We start from the raw sequence: 12,767 nt of genomic DNA, 5'->3' as shown, positions 1-12,767 counted from the left end.
TAGAGGAAAAAAACATGGGTTTTTACATTAGAAAAAGGAAAATTTATAATGTAGGTGATGTAGAGAATAAATACGGAGTTGAGAAAATCTTTTAGCTGTGACCTCTGGCATAAACACGCGTTGTATAACAGGTTATTGTGGAATTATTCGTGTATGATTTAAAATTTTTACTTGCATGTTACTTGTAAGGTGATTTATGTATCTTATTTCTAAATCACTGCACCACAGTAATTAACTATACACTGAGATCAGTTCTTTCCAGAAATCACAATCACTTTTTCACATACAAGGAGCTGCAGCAGTTGATCTTCCAGTTCAAGTTTTGATTTCTAGAATTTGAAGTATTTTACATGTTCAAGAATTTCCCTTACAGAGTGGTAGTTTCAACAACTAAACATAAAATAGCCACAGCTTGAGCAGTATTTGTTTAGCTCTGTCAAGGCACCTGCCCCTAGGAATACAATCATAAGTAGGACACTGAAACCTATATAGAAATCTTTCCCCCTCATCATATATTTGATTAGTACTGTTACATTTCATATAGGAGCTGGGTACAAACTGAGTTTAGTTTTGTCAATACAGGAGAAAATAGTCTGCAGAAAACCAGCTTCTATACTAGAAAAATTGAAATTCATAGTAGGTATTTTCTCATTTCTTTCATAAACCTCATATGATATTGATTCAGGTCAGCTATGATAAAAGGTCATTATCATTTGCATAACGAGTGGTAATTCAGGGAAAAGCTACCTGTCACATTTTCTGCTTGAATCTTTCTTATTATTGTTCTGAACATATGCAGCCAAATACTGGCACTAAAGGCTGCAAGATTAAATGTGAAACAAGTATTGTTATGTATACTATTATTTCCTATTTACATTTATGATTTTCTAATTGCAGAGTAATCCTGTGAATATTGGCCCAAGACATGTGTTTTTCAGACTTTAGCTTTCCAGCCAAAACACTTTCATGTTATTTCCCAGAATGAGTTTATATTATTAGAATATTTAAACTGACAAGTTAAAACCACTTTAAAAAGAGCCTTAAAAAAAGAATTAAAAAGAAAATAAGACCTTAATTAAGACTCTCCCTTTTCTTTGCTGTTAGACAGCAGTGCAAAGGAAAGGCAAGACTCTGGATGAAATGTCCAGTCAGTGCAGTTTTGAGATGTATAATCACACTTTCTCAAGAGAATATACTTTGTCTGGTTAAGAAATTTATTCTACTGCAGATGTTCCCTAGCGTAAACCACCCAGAACTCTTCACTGCTCTTCAGGTTCTTTCCTTCTACACCACAGAGAAGATAATAAGCACAGAGACTAGGCAAAATATTTTAGCAGTTCTTGGTGCAAAGAACAGAATCCAGAATCCCAATTTGTAAGATACAATCAATGTCTTCCCAACCAATTTTTGGGTACTACCTATGAAGTAGAAAACCATCAAAAGGAAGAAAGTGTAAGTGATAATAAAGGTAGTCCTAGGAGGAGGCATTGATGCATTCAATTCCCCTAACACCGACAGGGGCAAGAGCACTGTAGCCCTGACTGACTGGATAGAAGAGGTCACACATTAACCTTTTCCAACTTTTTGACTTCTGAGATCAGAGTTGTCTCTCTTCAGGAGAAAATTCAGGCCTCTACAATAGCTAATTCAGAAAGGGTTGAGACTTACCAATTACTTTTTGTCCCCTCATGTTTTCAACTCACTGAATTATATTGCTGCACAGCCAGTTCCTTGTATAAGCATCTTTCCCATTCCATATTTCCCACCTAGGAGCCTGTATTTTGGCTTTCCAGAATGAGGTGGTTTATTGTTAATATGATTTTTAGTCTGACTTTTTAAACACTTTAAAGATTACAGCGTCTATAAATTCTAAGTCATGTTTGAGTAGGTTTTCCCCTGTGCACTTTAAAGGCAGCTAAAATGTTAGCATTTTATATAATTAGAAACCTCTACAAAAGGGATATTGGTGCATAAAATTTGCTTTTTGAAGCAGTGAGGCCAGATGACATTAAATAGGTTTTATAGCAAATTTCAAACAATGCAGTCATTCAGGTTTTCAGCTGCTGATAACAGTATAAACCAGAGCAGCTCAAGCACTGTATTTGAGTCTCATCTTCTCCCAGAAGCAGGTTAAAATTAGAGTGAAGGCTAGTAATATCCATCTGGCAGCATGAATAGTCAGACATGACACAGGGTCCTAAATCCACATGAAGAGCCAAGAAGGACAAGAATATATGGTATGCGCACAGAGCTTCAAGTTACATGAGTCTTTCAAGCCCAGTACATCATAGATATCTCTGTGTTGGCTGTTCTTCCTTTCTCCAAATATTTCCAGTCAAGAGGTTTACTTCGGAATGTTCTTATTAGCTGAAAAGTCTAATTTCCACTATCACAAAGTTATCACCATTGAATAAGAGGCCAAGAACTGTCTGCTTTAACTCTTCCAGATTATTATTTAACTCATCTGCTCACTGTAAAACAAATTTTGAATTTTGTGCCTGGACAAAGCAAGAAATTGATGCTCCATGTCTGTCAATTGGCAGTTTTCTCAGCTCTTCACTGAGTTTAAAACAGTTCTCTTTATAGCACAATTTATTGTAAATGAGAACAAAAAAAAATCCGTAATTATCTATAATTTAATAACGTGTGTTGATTCCTTCACCTGATACCAAGTTTTCTATTCTTGATTATTGTACAAAATGCTTTTTTTTCTTTGGATTTCTTGACAATGCAAATTGGAGGTCAGCTGTAATGCCTGAGTAGAAATAACTTACACAAATGTCTTTCCTATGAGTTAGATACAATACCAATACTAATGTGACTGGGATATTGCAGCCTGTCCTCATATCTTCCTACACCAAATTTGCAAATGACATTGCTTTGCCTGAGTTAGTTTTACCCAAATTTAAGAGTAGCTATTTGTATGGCAACAGTTTTGACTGCAGTTTGCAGAGATGCTTTCATAAATAAATTATGTTCAGGCTTAGCCTCTGCTTAAGCTAGCCAAACATAAGAGCCTGACTATTATGTACAGGGAGATTTAAATTTCACGAGACCATACTGAAGCATCTTTAGTTTGTGTGGAAGAAAGAATGGCAACAGATTAGATATGAACAGAAAAACAATACAGCTTTTGTTCAGAATCAGAATATACTGCAGAAGTCATGAAAATTTTGAAACTTCAGTTAATTACGTTTGGCCTCACATTCTTTTCTCTAACAGTAAACTTAATCTTTACTGACTCATAAGAGGTTATACCAGTATAATAGTTTTTACTTTTCTCTAAACTTAAAGTTGTGCAAAATTTACCATTGCTTAAAAATATGCCCTTTAGGAATAATTCTGACAACATAATTATGAACTTGATATTTATGAAACTGTTTATGAAACTGCTCCATCACTTTGATTTTTCTCAACAGAATTGTTGATGGTATTGAAGATGGAAACCATAATGTGGAAAACCAAACCTTTGACTTCAGCTCTGATCAGCTCAGGCAGGAATCCAGGTTATCTCCTACAATTGGAGGTGAGTTTTGCCTGGGAAAATCATTCTTCAGAGAAAACAATTTTCATAACTGCTTTTTGATCCCCTTTATTTCTTTGATCTCAGAAGTGGCATAAATGGATTTAACATATATTTGTACTTTCAATACCATTCCAGTACCATAATTGGTACTGTACAAAAATACAACAGGGTCCCAAAGGCCATTTGTCCTTTTCCTGGAAGCAGACAGTCATGATAAAAGAGCTTGCAAAGAATACTGTATTATAATGCATTATATTTTACCAGCAGTATTGTAGCATCAGCCAGTAGCCTCATGCTGCCAAACCTTAGGGCATGGAAGGTACTAAATATAAGAGGAAAATTTAACATAAAAAATATTATAATACCAAATTGAAAAAAAAAAAACATCTAACCACCCCCCCCCCCCCAAAAAAAACAAAAACAACTCATTAAAAAGCCATATACAATTTGGCTCTCAATTTTTGGTAAAGACACGGAGGAATGTGGATGTACCTAGATTTTTAGAAGTAACAAAAAAAAAAAAACCTGCACAGAAGAGGTTTCAGGAAGCCTTAAATGGTTTACATTTAAAAACTTGATAAAACAGCACCACAGAGGAATAGAGCATGTCAATATGCTGGTGTGTGTGAGGGAGAGAGATTGGAAGAAAGGGGAAGAGGGAGAAACCAGTGGACTAATGCACTAATGCTGAAGTGACACAACTAGTGCTGCTCAGACTGTTTTCAATATCCCCTGTTTTATGAGCAAACAGTTGTCACATAATTAAATACGTTTTGCATGGAGACTATTTATTTCCTCTTAAAGCCAAACAGAAGAATAGTAATACAAGATTATTTTTATCTATGTTTTTTAAAAACAGTTGACATGTCATATGGTTGGCATCAGGGTTATCATTTTCAGTTCTTTCAGATTCAGACTGAAAAGAGGAGTACGAACTTCATTTGTCACACTTTCCTTACATATTATACACTAGACATTAAGCACAAGATTTTACTTTCATTCAAAGTGCAAACTAGGTTTAAATTTAAAGCACTGGATAAGTGCAAGAATAGCATTGTTATTTCCAGATTATTATACTCCTGTCATTTACGTGCATTTGAATTATTTTCAGAGGCTGAAATTGGTGCTGCTGTGCTTGTTATCAAAGCAGAAGAGACCAAACAGCAGATCAGCAGGCTTAATAATGAGGTAATGAGCTTTTGTGACCACTGGGCAATATTAACAAGTCAAGGAATGCCGCAGAAAACTTGGAACATGATAAATGTGTGATAAATGATTTTGCAAAACTGGATGGGGTTCTTTCATGCAGCACAGTTTGGGGCTTTAAACTCTTTCCCGGATTAATTTTCTACATGGAAGCTATGTAAAAGTTTGTGCCATGTGCTATAGATAAAAACAAAGCAGGGCTAGCATAGTTAGTGTATCTAATTTTCTTAGGATTTGTCCTCTTGTGAATATGCTTCTTTTTCTCTCTTTCCTGTCATTCTTTCCTCAAGTTCCTTCTTCCAGCTTCTCTTGTCTTGGTGAATGCTATGCTTCTGGGGAATTTCCTTGAAAGAAATTCAATCCGTTCACGTACAAATGCATACCAAATGTTTCAAGTCACTTTACCTGTGCCTATTTGAATGAAACAGAAGCTCATCCATTCCTGCTCAAGAAGTATGACCTGAGGGGTGCAGGGCCAATATTGTTCAGTAGTGCTTTTCAGTCTTCCTTCCTAACAACTTGAAACCTGCAATCAGCTATCAATCTGACACTAATGTTCTCTGGCTAAACTGTTTCATACATTCATCCATCAGACTAACTTCACAGTTATACTGCAACACTAAAATCTATTCCCAGCATACTCGTCTTTCATTATGAAGAGATGAAAGACAATTTCTTACGACTCCACATAAGGAAATACTTAGATAAATCCAACCACAGAGTTTCATTTCTTTTCTGCTAATCCCTTTGGTTACCAGAAATGTCACGTTTTCTTTCTTTTTTCCTTCCTTCTACATTGTGTACACTTAATCTAGTGATATTTTATTTCCATATATGAATTATTAGGCTTTTAAACCTCAGTCAGGTTAAGTTGGTCAGATAACTTAAATGTTGTAATTTGACATGGTTAGTTAGTCTCTATGAATGTATCACCTCATATCTCAAGCTGTATTTTTCAGACAAAAGTCTCATGCCCCATTGACAACGGTTTTTATAAAGCTCAGTCAAAGAACTCAAAAATATCTCCAGGATGTTCACTGACAACATTATTAAGATAGAAAATTATATTTAGGCTTTCAGGCAAAAAAGAAGTCATCACCAGAAGATCCCTATCTTCTTTCCTCAGGAGTGTGACAGAAGCAGGTTCATCTATAGACTGTCTGTTGAGCAGGTATTAGGAGTCCTCTGTGTAAGAGGAAGATAATCTCTGGAGAGTACCACCAGCTTGGTGTGAGACAGAATTTGTTTTCACACTGTCTAACTGACAGGGGACTGCGTCAAGACAGAGTTCCAAGTACTAAAACTGAAAGCCAAACAAGGTTTTGGTAGGTTTAGACATCTTTTGGCAACACCTGAATTGATTTACATTTAACCTGGTTAGAGATACAACTACAGTAGCAGTAATGCAACCAGAAGATACAAATAGCACAATAATTTCAAGAAAACCTGAAAACAGCTGTTTAATCACAGCAGAGAAAGGTACTTTTTTTCTGATTACAGAACCTCACAAAAGTTATAGAATGATATAGACCTATATGAGGCTAAATTATAGAAAACCCTACGCTCTGGAAAACACACCAGAATTAGGCTAGGAACCTAAGGGAACATTTATATTCAACTCTGCAGTATCTCTAAGACTAATTTATTCCATGTTGTATAGAGTATATTACATAGAGTTACATCTACACTAGTGTAGACATGTTTAAAATAAAGATTGGGTTTGGTGCCCTGCAGCAGTTGAAAGGAGTATTCTCTACTTTCCAAGGTCATATTTTGTCTTCTAAGAAGTCCACTAGCAAAGAAAACAACATTCTGCATTCAGACCAAGCAAGAGTCTTAAGCATAGAAAGATTTACGTATGTCGGAATTCTCAATTCAACGTGACAATGCATGGGCATACAATATGCACAAATATAGGACTGGACATTAAAAAAAATAATATTAGAAGCAATTCTAAACTGGTGTAGATTTAGATTTCATAGGGAATGTTCTGGACTCAAATCCCAGAGACATATATTCTCCAAGTCCTCCCATGGATCAAAATTTACACTGAAAAAACTGCATAACTGTAAGCCTGCTTAATTGCATATTCTGTAAATATTCAAACATGCCCACTTGGAGTTTCTGAATGGACAGTACTGATTTGGTACTTACCCAAATTAGCCTATGAGTTCTGCTGGCTTACAATAGCTGTTTCTTGGGGGTTTTGTTGTTACATTAAGTACTGAACACTTGTAGACCCCATCCTTTCATCATTCCATCACTTGATGACTATTAATGGAAGATTACGACTGATGCTTCAGCAGACTGCCAGCAGTAGTTAAAATACTAGGAGAGTTAGAAACAAACCTATTAAGACATGCAACCTCCTGAAAAAGAAAATGCAAGAAAGCAGGTCACAAGTAGCCAACAGCAGCAAACATTACTACATTTTCCAGTGGAGGTCAGAAGTCAATCAACAAATGCCAAAATAAGTGCTTTCATGAAAAGCAATTATATTACAACAGTTCACTAGCTAGCTTAAAAACATTTCAGCTGTTCACTGGGAGAACAAAGACATGCATCTTCCTATTCAGACATTCAGTGCAGTCTGTTGTTAGCAAAGCAAAGCAAAACAAAATGTATCGAAGAGCTACCCCAGAGAAAAATCTACAGAACAAGCTATACTCAGCTTAGATATCCAGCAGAGCTCTTGGCAGTATTTTAGGCATATGGCATTCAATACATAATCCAAAAGAAAGTTCATTTACCTAAGAATGGGGATAACACGAGGCAGAACCTTGATTTCATTTTTCAGGGTTTGTTATGTACTAACTTTAGGACTAATGGATGGACAGAATAAGGAGGGTATGCTCTAATGTCAGCACTGTCTCTCTATTAGGCAATGTGAAAGAGACTTGAAACATACCCCAGATTCTTATTGTATAGCTCCATGGTTTGGCTGCTCAGCCATTTACTCATCTTCTTCAATCACTCACCTAACCTCACTTCTCATTTTGAGCTGGAACGAGATACAAGCTGATAAAATTTTCCTCCAGTTCAGTATTACAAGGTGAAGTCAAATATGACCATTTGATCTCCTACCCCATTTTCCCATTCCACTTAGTCTAAATAATCACTGAATAAAAAAGGCATGACTTTCATTGTAGTTTAGCATGTTCAGTATGTGGCAGGCCAGTCAGTATGTGGCAGGCTATTCAAACATATATGTACATGATTTCACACTCAGTTGTAGAGGACATCTTGCCCAGTGCATGCAGATGAACTCAGATTTCTGTTTCTCGTGTTTTGCCAATATGCAAACCAGCTCCAGTGCAGCCTCCTTTGGTCTCAGAATTTGTGGGCTGATCACATACTTTACCACATCACGAGACTGCACAATTACAGTACTAAAACTGTAGAATGAACAGAGTATTCACATTTCTCCCAATCAACTGAAAACACAAACAAACATAAGGAAATATGAATAGGGTCAGGTTTTCTACTAGAAAATTGCCTTCTATTTAGCAGCATCTTGGAGGACTTAGTGGAAATTCAGCTATTTTTTATTTGGGGTTTTTTTTCATGCAAGTGCTTAAAATATTCTAAGTGTTTGGCACTTATTCAGAACAGAGAAAATGCATTCACAGGGATATTTCACTTTCATATAACAAATGGAGCTATCTTAAATAAATGGGTTTATTTTCCAAATCACCTAAAGAAATTTTATAAATAAATTATTTTAGAACATATTTCACATCCAGCTGCCAAAAATCAATCTCATTCTCCTCTCAGGACAGGAAAAAAAGGTTTGTGTTTTTTTTTATCAAAACATATTCCTTGATACTAAAAATATGCGCACATGATGGAAACAGTCATTTTGTAATCAAGTGCCAACAAAGAAGGTTTGGTAGTTAAGTTATTCAGGCCTTCAGTTTTGCATAGGAAATGCACTGCTGAAGTTCAGTTTGCACCTTGAGGACTCCTATAAAGAATTAACCTGACTTACAGTAATTAAAAACATGTTATTTGTAACAAGTTCAACTATATTATCACATAGAATCATAGAATAGTTAGGGTTGGAAAGGACCTTAAGATCATCGAGTTCCAACCCCCCTGCCATGGGCAGGGACACCTCACTCTAAACCATATTACCCAAGGCCTCGTCCAACGTGGCCTTGAACAGTGCCAGGGATGAAGCATTCACAACCTCCCTGGTCAACCTATTCCAGTGCCTCACCACCCTAACAGGAAAGAATGTCCTCCTTAAATCCAATCTAAACTTCCCCTGTTTAAGTTTTAACCCATTATTTTGCAGCAAAGACATCCCAGTAAATCACTTTGCAAAATATCCTTCAATCAAGAAAAATGTGGCAAAAAGTCAACTAACAACATTTATTGATGATAAAAGTAATTACAACTAATATATCCATTTTGGATTTTAGCAATGAAAATTTAGCATAAAAGTCAAGACATAAAACCTAGTATTATTTGTGTTAAGAAATAAAAACCTTCTAAACCATAAATACCACATAAATATATTTTTGTTTACTGGGATTTGTAAAAATATATTTAGCATTGATATTTATATTTGCAGTGAACTCCTGCTTTGTTAGTCCCTCTCTCTGCTCTTGTAATTTAAGTACTGTACTCTTTCCAGGTCTGGGGTGTTTTTCTTCTTTTTAATGTAAGCTTAATACCTATTGACAAGTGAAGGTAACAAAAATAGCTGATGCTCTAAAGCTTAGGTTAATTTATTTTTTAAGCAGGGCATACAGCACATACATGGCATATAGGTCCTGTACACTGTGTTGTCTTTCTTGTGCTTTTCCTTGGTGGAAAGGCACCCGAAACAAATTAAGAGAGGAAGCCATGAACTGTAAAAAAATCAGCTGGGCACCAAGAGCTGACTTCAGATTTGAATTAAAAATATTACTACCATGACAGATGATGACAATTATTCGGTTCACTTTCTAATAAGCATTTCAAGCCCTTCCTGTACTGAAAAGCTCTATTTTTCTGACACCTTAATGTTGGTATGCAAGTTCACCGCTTTTTCTCTTATGCCTCGAAGATATAAGAAAAAGCCAATTGTTGTTCTCCTTCTAAAACCAATTTACAGTGGAAACGCATGCTGGTCCAGCAGATCTCAACAAATTTAATTCCTTCTGTCTTTGCCCGTCACATGTTCTAAAACTTTTCTTTGGTAGCATTTTATTTTGGATTTTCATTGTTTAGAATTTTTAAGTCACTGACAAAGTACATAATTTCAAGCTCTACCAGTCTAAGTGATTCAGCAACATTCCACTACACTGCATAAGCAGAATATTGTACTTACGTTCATGCCTTTGACATTTTCTTTTCAGATGTAATGCTTAACATTTATCTTTATTGAATTTCATATTACTGATATTTAAAAATGAACATGAATTCCATTTAGTCATTAAAAATAAACATTAAATAAAACCAGATTAGGGTAGGCTGCTAACACAAATGATTTGAAATGTGCAGGGATGACAACAAACCATTGATCATAGAATTACAGAATAATCTGGGTTGGAAGGGACCTTAATGATCACCTAGTTTGAACACACTCAAATTGTATAGTGTTTTATACTTTTCTGTTTTGTTCTTACTTGTTTAATAGCAGTAACAATAATTTTAGTGTCCTAATTTATTCAGACAGATTGGTTGCCCTGGAACTACCCAAGAGTTGGCTGGCAAGTCAGCAGAGAAACCAGCACATTTTCTTCTTCCTCTACATGATAAAGCCAATTTTACAGCCTTCCAGATTTCTGGATTTATTTCACTGAAACCGAATCATCATATCGCTACACAAATCCTATATATTTAATCTGAACTGAGATTAGCTGCATTGGATTCTTTTTTTTTTTTTTCTACTGCAACTAGCTTTATTGCTAAAGTGCCATTCAATCAGAAATGTCTGTCACCATAATACCAATAGCCATAGAAATGAGGATGCATGATCAGTGAAAAGTCTGTCTCAGCTCAATTCTCATTTCATTCATTCAAAAATGCACTTACTGGGAAATAGGATATCAGCACTTGCTAATCTGAGCCTTGAAAGACAACTGATTCTAGTTAAAAGTCTCCCTGACTTTAGGAAGCACCAGCATAGAAGAAACAATGAAACACCAAGTAAGGCAAGAGAGAAGCCTGCCATAGTCGGTGCAAGCCGGGCAGCTTCCCCGAGTTGGCAAAATGCAATTGCCATTTTCAAGAAGCAACTTTTCTTCACTTCTTTAGCTATTCAGAAAAAGTCTTGGTAGAGGATGTCTGGGTGAAGTTTGAATTGCAAAGGGAGTAAACAATAGACAAAAAAAAATACCAATGTGAAAAGTGTCCAATCAGAAAAGGTTTATTTCAGATTTATGCAGGAACAGTGATGACAGATAGGCATTCTAGTAGAAAATTTAATATTAAAAAAAATAAATTGAAGGCTGGAATATATAATAGAAAAGCAAAGAAAACTTTTTAGCCAATATTATTTTAAGCAATAATCATAGAATTATAGACTGGTGTGAGTTGGAAGGGACCTTAAAGATCATCAAGTTCCAACTCCTTTGCCATGGGCAGACACCTTCCACTAGACCAGGTTGCTCAATGCCCCACCCAGCCTGGCCTTGAACGCTGCTGGGTGATGGGGCAGCCACAGCTTCTCTGGGCAACCTGTGCCAGCGCCTGCCCACCCTCACAGTAAAGAATTTCTTCCGTTTATCTAATCTGTATCTGCCCTTTTTCAGTTTAAAGCCATTCTCTGTTGTCCTATCACCTACCCTTGTAAAAGGTCCCTCTCCAGCCTTCTTGTAGGGCCCTTTTAGGCACTGGAAGCTGCTCTAAGTTCTCCCCAGAGCCTTCTCTTCTCCAGACTGAACAAGCCTAACTCTCTCAGCCTGTCTTCATAGGACAGGTGCTCCAGCCATCAGATCATCTTTGTGGTCTCCTCTGGACTCACTCCAACAGGTCCACATCCTTCCTACACTGAAGGCCCCAGAGCTGAACATACTACTCCAGGTAGGGTCTCACCATCTTACATTACATAGAGCTTCTCACCGTTTTTATGGAAAGGTTTAAATACAGTCACCTCCATTCGTACTTAACTAACTACATGGAACAAACTGCGTAACAGTTTAATACTGGTAATAACAAAAATACCCTTTCTAGTGGAACTAAGTAATTTGAAATTGCAAAATACAACTACTAAAACTTATATGTCAGAGCATCAGAAAGAGTTATTATTAAAGTCCATACATTAAATATATATATATATCTTTTTAACCTCTAAGAGATATTTTTACTTTATAACAGTCTCTAAAAAGGTACGAACCTGAGAAACACCTCTTGCTAATTAAAGCTGTATCACCTGTATAATCCCCAGTTTCTATATTAGGAAACACTGCAGTAACTTCAAGTTCTAGAAACTGTTAAGGCAGCATTTCAAGTGTAGCTGGGATCTTACATATCATTTTAAAGCTGTCTGCCTAGCACAGCAGGAACCATTTGTACAACTACCTGTATTGCCTAGCAATAATCACTGAACTACTGAAAATAGCTTTAACAGCATGCAAGGAATTAGTCCTTTCACCCAGGAGGAAGCTGTACTGCTTTCAATTTCTGTTTCATAGACTTAAAATTTCTTTTGCTTTTAATCTCTGTTCTTTCACACTTTCTGGAGCACTGTGAAATTGTTAACATTATTGATCAAATTGTTCACTGTTAAACATGCTTATTTGCAGCTGTTCAAGAATCACTGCAGGATGTAAAAAGGATTGCCTAAACAGTATAGCATTAATAGCAACAGTAACAGTATAAGTGTAATAGTGTAAGTGTATAAGTATAGTAATATAGAGATAGATGGTAATTAATAGATTTACAGATATTGGAGGTAAGATTAACGGTTTGCAAAATCCAGAGAAGTTTTTAAATTATCCAGAAAATTACATATTTGCTTTGCCTGTGTGACAAGCAGTGTTTATGCAAATAGATGTCACTAAATAGTGGTCAATTTCTAACAGAGTTTGGCATATATACTTTG

At 36.0% G+C, this 12,767-nt stretch overlaps 1 protein-coding gene across 2 annotated transcripts in view; it reads left to right on the top strand.

Annotated features, from left to right (window-relative positions):
- The window catches only part of KCNH8 (potassium voltage-gated channel subfamily H member 8), a 174,488-nt gene that overhangs the window by 157,729 nt on the left and 3,992 nt on the right, over window positions 1-12,767 (top strand). For both annotated transcript variants that reach the window (XM_061362724.1, XM_061362723.1), the window contains 2 exons: window positions 3,420-3,526; window positions 4,638-4,714. In XM_061362724.1, the coding sequence (XP_061218708.1) occupies window positions 3,420-3,526; window positions 4,638-4,714 (184 nt within the window). The remainder of the gene's footprint in view (window positions 1-3,419; window positions 3,527-4,637; window positions 4,715-12,767) is intronic.

This window comes from Neopsephotus bourkii, unplaced genomic scaffold (assembly GCF_033783945.1).
Source record: "Neopsephotus bourkii isolate Nb327-2 ecotype Australia unplaced genomic scaffold, CSIRO-AGI_Nbou_v1 NB_1132, whole genome shotgun sequence".
Classification (NCBI taxonomy): Eukaryota; Metazoa; Chordata; class Aves; order Psittaciformes; family Psittacidae; genus Neopsephotus; species Neopsephotus bourkii.
This window is presented reverse-complemented; position numbering and strand designations above follow the sequence as displayed.